The sequence below is a fragment of the Gymnoscopelus braueri genome, assembly GCF_963280865.1.
Source record: "Gymnoscopelus braueri genome assembly, chromosome: 3".
In the NCBI taxonomy this organism is placed as follows: domain Eukaryota; kingdom Metazoa; phylum Chordata; class Actinopteri; order Myctophiformes; family Myctophidae; genus Gymnoscopelus; species Gymnoscopelus braueri.
This window is the reverse complement of record NC_137612.1, coordinates 32660372-32673537: the sequence shown is the minus strand read 5'-3', so window position 1 is coordinate 32673537 and position 13166 is coordinate 32660372. Positions and strand designations below refer to the sequence as shown.

At 41.8% G+C, this 13166-nt stretch overlaps 1 protein-coding gene across 1 annotated transcript in view; it reads left to right on the top strand.

Moving 5' to 3' along the window:
• cdh22 (cadherin 22) overlaps window positions 1-13166 on the top strand; it is a gene marked incomplete at its 5' end in the record, with an annotated part of 108878 nt that overhangs the window by 70027 nt on the left and 25685 nt on the right. Inside the window, one exon of the mRNA XM_080423510.1 lies at window positions 2500-2621. Within this exon, the coding sequence (XP_080279636.1) occupies window positions 2500-2621 (122 nt within the window). The remainder of the gene's footprint in view (window positions 1-2499; window positions 2622-13166) is intronic.

Genomic DNA, 13166 nt, shown 5'->3' with positions numbered 1-13166 from the left:
TACCGGCGGGGGCCGCGCAGCAGCAAAATATGAGGACTAAATTAGAAGAAGAAGGAAAGAGATATCTTGCACTGGAGGAGCCCTCTGTCCATTTATATTCCTGCTGCTCGGGAAAAAAACAAAACAGTCTATTAAAACCCTGCATTGATTTGAGGATTATGCTATTAGCTGAGACCAGGATTCTCATTAGCTGCTGTGCCGCTGCTGGGCTGGTCTGTACAGTCAGATAGGGAAAGACTATTCCTCCATTGGTCTGCCAATTGTGCGTGTGTGTGTGTGGGTGTGTGTGTGTGTGTGTGTGTGTGTGTGTGTGTGTGTGTGTGTGTGTGTGTGTGTGTGTGTGTGTGCATGTGTGTGCAAACGCGCGTGCGTGTGTCTTGCAACATTTGGTGTTAATTTTATCTGTACAGTATGTTGGTCTGGCTGTACGTCAATCTCTTATGGCTAATACGTTATCGCATGACCGCGTCGCTTGCGGTTAATCAGCTAGTTTCTCTGAAGACGTACATTACAACCACGTACAAATCTAACTTTACTCTCTGCTTGGCTTTCCGACTGACCGCTGCTAGTCTGTCTGCCTTTCTGTCTATTTCTAGCACCAGCCTGGCTGACTGTTTGGCTGTTTCAACCTCTCGTCTGTTACATTATCAATATCATCATTTTTTCATCTGTTGATCTATCTGTCTGTCACCATGTCTGACGCTATAATCTGTTTGTTTTTTATCCGTTGGTCTTGCCCCTTTGCTTGTTGTCTGTATATGTTCTGTCAGCCTTCCATGTCTTCATCTACATGTATATTATGTGCCAGTTTCTCTGTTGCTGTGATCCATGATTTATACTTAGTTATGCGCCAGAGATGTGCACTTGTTGTGAGCTTGTAGATCGGCTCTACAGTATAACGCAGGCTTCCTCTCTGCTTGAAAGTGCTACTCAAAGTGCATTAAGTACATTAACCGCATGGTAACAGCTGTTGGTTGTACACTGTTATACACATAAACTATACTGTAATTAGGCAGCATATCTACACCCTGTGGTTATTGCAATTAAGGGGTGATCGCACATAAAGAAAGTAGATAACTTATTTAGAGGAGAATGGGTTCTCTGTTTAAATCTCCCCTCCTTCTCTATCTCTCTCTCTCTCTCTCTCTCTCTCTCTCTCTCTCTCTCTCTCTCTCTCTCTCTCTCTCTCTCTCTCTCTCTCTCTCTCTCTCTCTCTCTCTCTCTCTATTTCATCTGTGGGTCCCAGGCTCCCTGCTGTACTGGTATTTTCAGCAGCAAAATGGAAACTTTGTCAGACATAATCATGCGATTAACAATGGGAATTAAGATTCAACGAGTAGTACAGAGCTAATTTGAAGTGGGTTTTGATTTAGCTAATTAGGCGATATTCTCGCCTCCAACGTTTAAGACTGTAGCCCATTAAGCAGTATTTAAGTTGTCGTGTGTGTTAACTAACTGTATTCTATTATTGCACTCACTTAAAAAGAAAAAGGTACAACAAACTTACATACTGTGACATTTATTGTGTGCTCGCTGCAGCAGCAGTGAGCACACTCACGTTCTCCAAACTATTTATATAGTTTCTTAACACAACTTTGCCACGCTACTAGTCCTACATACTTCCACCCAGGATCTCCATTCAAACTGTAAAAAGAAAAAAAGCTTACTGTGGAATCGTGCGCTTGTTCATGTCATTTTGAAATGCTTTGTAGTTTTTGAAATAAACACCCAATAAAGTCTATTGGAAATTATCCCTTTTCATCTGAAACGCCTTTTTTTCTGTCACTTGAATGCAATCATGTTACTTCAGCATTGCTTTAACGAGACTCCATTTAAACTTTAAAAGGTTGAGGTATATTATGACTTTATCCGACCGGCCCATTGATCCGACCGGACCTGTCCCTCAGAACAGCGACCCGTCGGAACAATGGGCCGTCGGCATATTGACGCGGACGCACTATTTTCTCCATTATTGGAACGGGCTCACAGGGGCGAGCCTCAATGTGGTGAAATGACACTTTATTTCACATGTTATGTCAATGATCCTATTTGGTTGGCTCAAAAGTAAATGGTGTTGCTTGGTACTTCCCTGGCTAATTATAAAACATTTTGTGTCTCGGAATTCTCTCATTATCAAAGATGAAATTCAGAAGCATCCGTGGTGGCACAGTAAATGACAAAATCCCATCAGTCTCCATCACTCTTTTATCCTCTAAGTCCCCTGCAGTATGGGGAAGAAAGCTTGTGAGGTGCATTGCACCTTAAACCACACGAGACCTTTGATGTATTGTAGTAGTGGCTGTGTGGTGATAGCAGTGATGGTAGTAGAATGATTGCACAGTAAAATCCTCCGTGTTCAGTTAACCATTTGCTACTCTGACCAAATTGGTTACATTTGTACACTGTCAGAGTTGAATTAACACAGAGGATTTCCTTTCAAATTAAAATAATAATCTAAGCAGTTTTATCTGACCAGTACCATCCCATTGTCTTCTCTAGATAACCAGACCATGATGTCCCACTCAGCAGTCAGTATCCGTATCCTGGATGTGAATGACAATCCTCCGGAACTGGCCACACCATATGAAGCTTCCATCTGTGAAGACTCCAAGCCTGGTCAGGTAGGTTTTTCAAAATGGAACAGAATCATGATCGCTCTGTGAGTTTCCTAGGTGCCTTGGGTTCCTGTATATCAAAGATTCAAGATTCAAGAAGTGAATAAGTACGGTAATAAGAGTACGGTACAATTATTTTATTTTGGTTCCTCAACACAGCCTTGTAGCAGCAAAATATTGTTAAGAAAAAGGACTTAATGGAAGACCAGTTAGCAAAGTGGCATTACTTGTATTAAAATAGTGATTAAACACTACAAACTCCAGTTACATATGAGGGATTAATTGAAGGACTGTTTTGGAATTTGAGCGTGTCATAAGTCAACCTGGCTAAAAGCATCAGATGAATTACTCAAAATGTAACATTCAGCATCACAGGCTGAAATATATTTGCTATACTTTATATTCATTATTCTGAGAAAAAAAAGAAAAAGATAGCAACATAGATGTATTTGGTGTTTCTGAGGCAAGTGATAGGAAATCGTCGCAGTCGAGTGGAAACCTTGTATGTCCAAAACGGTTTTGCTTCTTTTTTTTAAGAACCTGTGTTCCAATGGATCCAGTGTAATCATTATTTAGTCACAAGGTGTTGTTAATACTTTTCATTGGTTAAATATGCATAAAACCCACAGACACACTTAACCACTTTCAAAATCTTTCAAAAATTGAAAAAAGATCTGCAGCAAAAAAAATAACCGTACAAAATTGAAATATGGGAGATACAAGGTTTCTGATGAAATGCGAAATGCTGTTTCTGGCGAGAATAATATGTCTATCGTATCGGCCTATGATGAATCATTTCAGACGTTGTACTTCAACTAGGGTCTTGCTAGGTACCGGTGTTTGGAGAGCAATCACCTTGTCATTGATATTCCAATTCTTCCTCTTTTGTTTTCTTCTTACTACGACAGCCAATCACCATGCCTCTCTTGTCAGAACTGTTTCATTATCGCATGCGCTCGGTTTGGCCCATTTTCAATTGGACAGCATGATCTATCTGACACTATGTTCCAGAGGCAATTTAGAAACTCGGCCGTTGGGTGCAGGTACAATTTGCCAAAGTGTACTTGTGCCAGAAAGTGGGTTCCCTGTTTTTTTTTCCCAAACAGGAAGATTTATTTTGTGGGTTTCTTGATGCAGGATGCAGGTTAAAAGTCAGATGGGTGAATACTTCACCGATTTCAATGTTGGATTTCTGTATAAGTCAGCAATATGGTTGGTTTAAATAAATAAGGCTTCGAGGCATCTCGGTTTCCAGTGTAGGGCAGAGTGTTAACGCCTGCCAAAACTGTTGCTGCGTGCTATTTCACGAGGGGATTGCTACGCAAAACATCGTTCAGTATTTCATCTCTTCCATACTACATTGTACATGATCTATCTGCGAAGGATGCACAAAATTCTACACAAATCATTTCAGAGGCAGTTCATTACAAATACATGACCTGAAAGTTCTATTTTATAATGCTTGGTTTAGCTAAATCACAAATTAATGCAACTTAAACTCCTGAATAAATTTTGCGCACAACATTATCTGACACTGTTCAAACGGTGCAATCCGTAGAGGTTGTCTGTAAAACAGAGGTTCTCAACGTGCGGTTCGAGGACCCCCAGGGGTCCTTGAGGTGGTTCCGGGGGTCCCCAGGTAAATGGTTGATAGTTAGGAACCAAATGTACCGTTAATATGGTTAAACCCTCTCAGAGTTTAAATAACACTGTAGATTGGGGTCCCAGGGATAATAATCGTATCAAATAGTGCCTATAATGCATATCAAATTGAATTCCTCGACAGGGTCGTTTAAGTAAAAAAAAGTTGAGAATCACCAGAGGCCATCTCCTTACAACACAAAAACATTCAGTCTAATCAGTCTGAAGAACAGTCCATGTGTAGTTTAATTGTTTAGTAGAATGTACCTCCCGCATCCTCCCACCAATCACCTTTAGGAATGGACAGAGTCATTACGGTATTTTACTCTATGTACTTAGTCAACAGGCCCGGGGCTCAGTTGGACCCAATTAACATTTGCAGAGCAGAGGAATAATTAAAAAAGCAAGGCATTAAAGTGGGGCCTCCATGCTGGAAGCTACATTTACATGTGTAATGAGGCTTAGGCCTCCCCCCTTCTTGATCTGCAGACTTTTTTTACTGCTTATAGCCCCTCTGTGCCTTCACAACCCACCACCTGGCTGTGCCCCCCCTTGAACATTGGGTCTGATCTCGCTCGCTCCCACCTTGCTACCTCTTCAATCTGCGAGAGGCCACATTAACCTTCAACTCCTAATCATACAGAGACGATTAGTCTTCCGGCAAAAAAGGTTCCTTGTCGTGCTCGCGAAAGAAAGGTTTGTTAATGTTCTCATCAGAGAGGAATGCACTTAAATATTTCACCAAGTAATTATGGGCCAGAGGGAGAAAGATCTGCACACCTGGAGGTACGTTAGGTGTTTATGAAGGGTGTCTGTCTGTCTGTCTGTCTGTCTGTCTGTCTGTCTGTCTGTCTGTCTGTCTGTCTGTCTGTCTGTCTGTCTGTCTGTCTGTCTGTCTGTCTGTCTATCTGTAGCTGTACAATCTGTTTTGTACTTAGTGTCTCAGTCCTGTGGTCTTTCCCTCTCTAACCCTGTGTTTTTCTTTTAATATTGTTCTGGGGAGTTCTGTCAAACTTGACTGCTGAGATTGAAAATGTGTTAGCCTGGGGTCAGAGACTCTCCAGCATTCATTCTCAGCCCTGAGGGAATGCAACCGGCTGAGCCTTTGAGAAAACGCCTTCTCCTCCATGTTGTTTTTCGTTTTAATTATATAACAAAAGCTAATAATAATGAAAAATGAGACGGCCAGGCGTATATTTTAGAATGTAATAATGTTTTAGATCCAGGGATTTGCCTTGTGCAGGTGTCTGTCTTTAATGCATCAGAGCTGTACAGTAGTAGTTTATTGTTTCTCGCTCTCTATCGTGGCAGGGATAGGGTTTTATTTTTATTGATCGAGTTCCAACCCTCAGGGAAAAATGAATCACTGAATCAATCCATTAATGAATTACTCCAGCCATATAGACCCTTCAGTGCTGGGTGAAAACAAATCTCCCCATAGAGAGCGACAGGCACCAAATGAAGTCATGATAAAGTTCTATTTTAAGGGAAAACAGACCACTGCGATTTTTCTCTGCAATGTTCTGATGCTTAATTGATGCTCTGTCATATGATGGTGCCGCACAATGAAAATAGCAGATGTAAAAGCTCACAACGCGTTGCAACTACGACACGCTGTGAGCTTATAGATCTGCTATTTTTGTTGTGCGACACTGTCGTACGCAGAAGTATATCAGGCTTAAAACGGTTTCGCCTCTGCGCAAGTCTTTGGTCTAAACCAGGCTTTGAACTGCCAGTAATCTATCTCCACCAAGCAAATGCCACGTTTCTTGGTAAAACTGACATCATTATCTCATTTTCCCGTCTCATCATATCTCAATGCAGAAGCATGAATGGCTAATGAATCTCCGCTGTCCATTAGAAATTTCATGATTAAGAGACGGTGCATTTGACCCTATCTGAGAGCATAACAGCTTTAAGATCTGCGCCAGGTTGATGCTATCTGTTTGATGAGCATGTGGATGAAATCTATCAATTAACATGATGATGTTGCATGGTAAGCCTTTGTCTTGGCTATTTATCTCTATAGGGCAATAAAGTTTCAATCCTTAACTTTTTCAGTGAATAAAATATTATTTTAACCACTTAAACCCCAGACCCCAGTACAGACCACCAGGGGTCTGTGTACTTGGCCCTGTCCTTTTTTCCCTCTACACCAACTCTCCTCAGCGAAAGTGCTATAGCTGAATATCCGGCAAAACTCACAGAGCTTATTATGACATGCCCAGAAAAGGGAGACTAGCATTTGTGTGGCTAACCATTCTGTATGTTAGCGTATGTTAATACAATAACTAGTACAACTGCGTTGGTTGGAGGTGGTCTCCCTGCTCTTCTTTTGAGACATTTAGATCCTGTGTTCGGGTAGGACCACTACTGGTTGACAAGAGGTGCATGAAGCTCAAAGGGAAATATCTTGCTTTCCCAAATGGACTCTCTGTTATAGCTCAACAGTAGAAATCCTGGCACTCGCCTGTGGGTTCCGGGTTCGTATTCCGAGTAGGACATCAATCTTACGAATTGCAGATTCAAGTCTTGGATCAAAACAATAAAACAACAGTGATAATAATATTGATAATGGTGATCAATACTATGCTATCGGCTGCCATTCTGAAGTGCTTGGATGTCTGCTGTTTTCTATAATGCTCTTATTTATTCAGTAAATGAGGCTGACAGAGGCAGAACCCAGAGGTGCAGGCATCAAGCAGCAGTCAGCAGTTGTTTGCTTGTAAAATAAGCCATTTTGCTTCAACTCCCCAGAATGCCATTAATCAGTTTGGAAACATCGATGACGTCAACATTCCCAGAAGCACGCCAAATTATCCCCATTTTTCTTTCATCCGCTGTATAACTCCGGCTGTTCTTGATGCTGTGCATGTTCCTCCCCTGTACCCATAGAAAATGCACTTAGATCACGTTGTCAAACCTCTATGAGAGACTATTGTTGGTGTTTTTTGATCTTGTTGAATTTGCAGTCTTTACATTTTTAATTCTAATAGTTATTTAATAATATTAATAACAATTTGCTTTAAAAACCTTAAGCTCACAATGCATCACATCAGATCACGTTGTGAGCGATGTAGTGACTGCTGTATTAAATACATGCATGTAACACATCACTCAGAAAAAACATGCAGTGGTACAGTACATGATGTCAAACAAAACCCAGCAGGGATTATTCATGATAGTGCAGTACTAAAGTATGACTAATTGGAAGCAAACTCATTTATGTTTGACCCAAAAATCGTTGTAGTGCATATATGTGGTGAATGTTAACTGTCTGAGGGGCCCTTTGCCCTGCATTCGGAGGCCAGTATTATGTAAATGACCTTCCTATGTTGTTTTTTGTTCTGTGATGGAGAACAAAAACATGTCTTTCTATGGTGTTTTTTTTTTACATATCCATAGAGTGGAGGTTGACACTGTTTGCTGCTTTTGTTTGGATTAGTGCTGTGCAGGTCAGCTCTAACGTCAACCACACTGTTTGCTATTCACCCACCCAAAAAAACAACATCTGCACAAGCCCCGCATTTAAAATATAATGAACCAGATCAGTACTGAGACCTTTGTTATAAACACAACTTGCAGTAGCCTAAAAACAGTTCCAACATTTTCTTAGAAAATTCTCACTTGCCATGGTAGTGTAACAACAACATAACAGCACTTAATTAGGCCAGAATATAAAATAATGTTGTCTTTAAATTAAAGTGCTCGCTCAGCAGCTTTTTAGCAACTTTTCCTTTTACTTGCAAAACAAGATTGCCACGAACTCTCTAACAAAGTTGAGTCTGCAAATCAGCAAGTCTAACAAACTAACTAACACAAGTTCTCACCGCATAGTTGCTTAGCCTACTGTACTTCAACTGATCTTTCTTTGCAACAAATATTATCATTTATTGTAAGCAAATAAATAATGTTATTTGTAGAATATTGTTTTCTTCTGTGTCCTTGTGCACAGTGCAGAAACACAATAGTATCCACTCTGCATTCACTAGCAACTATTTTGTTTTAAGAACACAGGACTCTTTGATATGAGTTTCATGCTAATGGGGATTTCTTTATGCACCCAACTGCGTCTATTCAGAAAATATATTTTTCTTCACTAGTTTGGATGTATAAACTAACTATGAAAAGCAGTAATGACAAGTGTACTCTCTTTCCGTTACAAAAAAGCATGACAAATAGGTGTACAAGAACCCCCCCCTCTCTCTCTCTCTCTCTCTCACACACACACACACACACACACACCCCCACACACACACACACACACACACACACACACACACACACACACACACACACACACACACACACACACACACACACACATTTTACCCTCATAATCTTAGCCTGTTTTCAGATCAGCCATGAATTGACTGGGCTAATGAGGATCTGTCCATTGACTCCTTTCCTGTACCGTGTTATCACCCATTGTCGCAAGTGGAGTGTCAGCTCCGCGGCTCAGCTCTAGGTTTTCGGTGGAACCACAGAGAAAATTAGATTAGCCTAAGCCTTTTAACTGCGTTGGGTTTGATCCCATTTGAGGGGCTGGCAACACAGCGTATTCTGTTTGTGTTTAGAGGCAAAGCGCATGCAGTGGGAGATGGGAGAGGGCTGCCTGAGAAGTGAATAAAAGGCTACGGTGACAGAAGCTAAGCAGCTTTAGCTCGGAGACACAGTTCAAGCCAGGGGCGCGACACATCGTGGCAAATAGCTTCTCACCTTTTATTTACGCGGTGCCTTTTCAGGACTCATGCAGGTGGATCTTCAGACATGGAGAGAGTAACGGAAAGAGACGTTTTCAGGTGTAGGGGGTGCCACGTAGAGCGGCTGGGAACTGGAAGGTTCCCGGTTTGATCCTATACAGTTTGATCCTACAAGTGTCCTTTTCCAAGACAGTGAACCCCTAACTGTTCCAGACGCGCAAGTTGGTGCCTTGCATGGTTGCCGCCATACCGTCAGGAGGCAGCCATTCACATTCATCCACACATGAATGGCAGAATGTAACAGACATTGCAAAGTTCTTCCAACAAAGGCACTTAACCACTTTCAACCGGGCGTCCCTAATATTTTCCAAAAATATTTTCCCGGTGCAACACCTTTGTACACCGAAGTATAAAATATAATTCATTAAGACCGGGAAAGCATCTGTGTCATTTTAGATTTTAGCGTTGGCTATTCAAAAATAGAAGATATACAAGCTGCACCGAGTGCCGCGCTATGAGCTTGTAGATCTGCTATTTTTTTTGGTCTCGTGAAAATGTGTGCAAATCTTTGAATATACATTTTTTAAAGCGAATATTTGTAACTCAAATATTTGCTCTTCTGGGGGGGGGGGGGGGGGTTCTGGAACAAAATATTTTTTGGGGGGGGATCCCTTGAACAAAATATTTTTTGGGGGGGGATCCCTTGAACAAAATATTTTGAGCTGGGGGGTCCGCGGCCATATACATATCATTTTGGGAACTTTTAAAAAGTTTGAGAACCACTAATATTATAGCAACAAAAACTCAATTGCAAACTACTTTTGTAGAATTCCCGCATTGAATGGGTTAAAGTCCCACTAAGCACTCTGACATTCAGACATAGCACTACTCACTGAATCCAGATTTAACATAGAGCACGTAACTCGGACTGGATGCGATCTGACATCTGAGCCTCACTAAATTGCCCTTATTAGCCAACCAGGATGCATGCAGGGATGTGGAGTGATACAAAACAAATGCTCTCCTGTACCTGACACGGCACGTACGGGTCCTGTCACTGAGGAAGTGAATGGCTTGTTAGGGTTTCAGATGGACCCAATTACACACATCCTTTCTGTGGATACTCACTGGATCACCCACATTCTGGAGAATCAAACGTATACATAATTCATAGACCCTGGAATACTAAATGAAGAAATGAAGAAAAATGTACTGTAATTAATATACATTTATTGAACAGGGATGATTCTTCTGAGGAATTAAACCACACGGGAGGGAACATGTGGACATGGACTTGAATGATGAACCAAACATACAGACCGACAGATGAACAAAGGCGCTCCAACACTATGTTAGCCTTGAATAAGTATTCAATAACAGCAATATCATTCAATGTTTAACTTACTTCACTTTGATGGCTTAATCTTAGACACAGCTGCTTTGAGCGCCGCTCTTCCTTTCAAGTTCTGTTGCTGCAGCCGTCGTGTGAAAGTAGTGCATTTCTTCTATCCGAGAAGAAAGCGGCCGCCCTCGCTGGACTCCGACACCCCCGATGGCCTTGCCACAGATGGGATAGTTTTGGTAAAGTCTTCTGTGTCTATCTTTCCAATGATGCTAGAGATTTCAGGGGGTCAGACAAGGGGACGGCTTGCAATCTAATTAGGTGATTGTGCTTCAGAGAGCTTTGCCACTCGATAAACTCCCACACATTCCACTCTGTGGTTTGCTCAGGACCCTGAGACGCTGCAAGGGCACCGTCGTCCAACACAGATCAGGACTCATCTCGTCCTCTGCTGCTCGTATTTCTTCAGAGAAAAACGGTAGATGTTTCTCTCCGACTCAAAACAAGGCGGTTGTTTGAATTGTCTGCTCTCTCTCCTCTTTGCTCCGTTACCAGGGCTCTATACTAGGTTCGCTGCTCCTTTTCCCCCTCTACAGTAGGTACACTGACCTGGTCAGCCTGTTTGAATCACACCTGAGGAAGGTCTACACGACCGAAACGTTGTTGTTTCATCAATAAATATTGAACGTGCAAGTGGCAGTGTGCGGGTATCTCTCCCTTTTGACCCTCTATGTACACCAAATCTCTTTGGCTTTTTCTATCTTTATTGATAGTATACAGTTAGCCTCGATCTCCAGGCTTTTATTTTTTAGTTTTGCTAAAAAATAAAAGCCTGGACCAACCAGATGATGTTCCGGGAATAGGAAGTGTTTCACTTCCCCAACCAACCAGAGTGCAGTGGGCGTCGCTCCAAATGTTGTGACGTCAGGGCTCTCAATGCTACACATTGGGGAGGAGGAGGGGCGCGGGGCGGGGGCTGACGGACAGATCGGTGGACCATATAGAATCCGGCGGAATTTTTCTCCGCAGATTTTGAACCCGCCCGTCTAGACCTGATATCAGACACGCTAGGGCAGTCTTATACAGTAAACTGACAGGAAATGGGGGGAGAGAGATGGGGAGTGACACGCAGTAAAGGTCGTTGGGATCGGGATTCGAGCCATTAGCAGTCTATGTCCCCCGACCGCTACGGCAGCCGTCCGGGCCCCGATCCATGTGTTTGATGTCATGCTGTCACAGTCCGCATGACTTGTGCGGGCTTCGTCACAGCGTTGTTAGGCAACAGTTTCTGTTTGCCGTTTCTGTCTGTCTGACATCAGTGCATTGTACGCAATATTTTGTCTGAGTCACGTGTTTGTCCATCAACCCTCTACCAATGGCGCACCCATTAGCCAGTTTTAATTAGGATGTTCAGTGGTTCTTCAGCTAAAGAATGGAAACACCATTCAACTGGTGGAGTGGAGTGGAGACCCAGTCAGTGTTTGCTGGTTGAGCATACAGTACAATGCTTTCTCTGCTGCAGCGTGAACACATCGCTGTCGATTGACTGGTAATGTGTGGATGGAAAGAAGTTCGATTTTGTGTCACAGATGGTTTGCATCATTATGATTTTTGCCTCGGCTTTGCGCTTGTGTCTGTGTGCAGGCGGGCGTGCAGGTGCCTGTGCATGAATTCAGCGTAAAGGAACCACATAAATGGAAAGCAGAAATCATATTTCAAGCTCTAATATAGGGTGTGAGTCTTTACCTCATTTTCTCAACTCCTGCAAAGTGAGAATTGTATGCAGAGGCTCTACGAACAGTGCACACCTGAGTGAGCTCAAGGGCTCGCATTTATTATCCAAGAGAAACCTTTTGACACCTCTACATTATCATCATGGTGTGTATTATATCCTACGAAAAGGACATGACAAATTCATTGTATAGTGACAAAACGTTTTGTAGATATTGTACAAATTGTCAGTGTTGCTGTCTCTTTTCGTTTTGTGGTTAAGCTTTTTTTATGGGGTTAATGCTTTAGTAACCTATTTTGGTTTAGTTTAGGCACAGTTTGGGGAATGATTTAGTGCTACATGCCTATTCCCTGCTGAATAATGATGTTATATACAGTCTTTTTATTTTTTCATTCCAAAAAGCTGTATTTCATGGACTCAGTCAACAGCTTGTAAAGCATTTCCCACCCACTTCGTTCTCACCAAAACACTTCTCTCTCTAACCATCTGTCTCCTTTGCAAATCAATTCATTAATTCATTCAACCTTTATTTCCCATAGAAATAATTGAAAGTGACCATCAATGATCATTTACAACAACAAAAAACTATACAAATCAGAGTTTAAGGTTAGGCTTGAGGTGTCACAGCAGCAACAGTTGGCAGTGATCCCTTAAAAAGAATCCTCTGGATGGCTCTCACTGCGCTGATGGGTCTCCTCCTGCACAACAACCATGTTGAAAATGTCCCCATGCCACATCCTTTCTCCTACTCAATTGTACGCTGATTGGCTCGAATCTGACAGACGGCCAGCGGCAGCCAATCGCTGATTCAGGTTTTGAATTAGGCTTTCGACCTGTTCTGTGAGGTCCTATTAGATAGATAGATATAGATACTTCATTAATCTAGAAGGAAATTTGTTTTGTTCAAGGATTAATAAAGTATATCTATCTATCTATCTATCTATCTATCTATCTATCTATCTATCTATCTATCTATCTATCTATCTATCTATCTATCTATCTATCTATCTATCTATCTATCTATCTATCTATCTATCTATCTATCTATCTATCTATCTAGTAGGACCTCACAGAACAGGTTGAAAGCCTAATTCAAAACCGGAATCACTATAGGTGAAAAAATGCACACACCA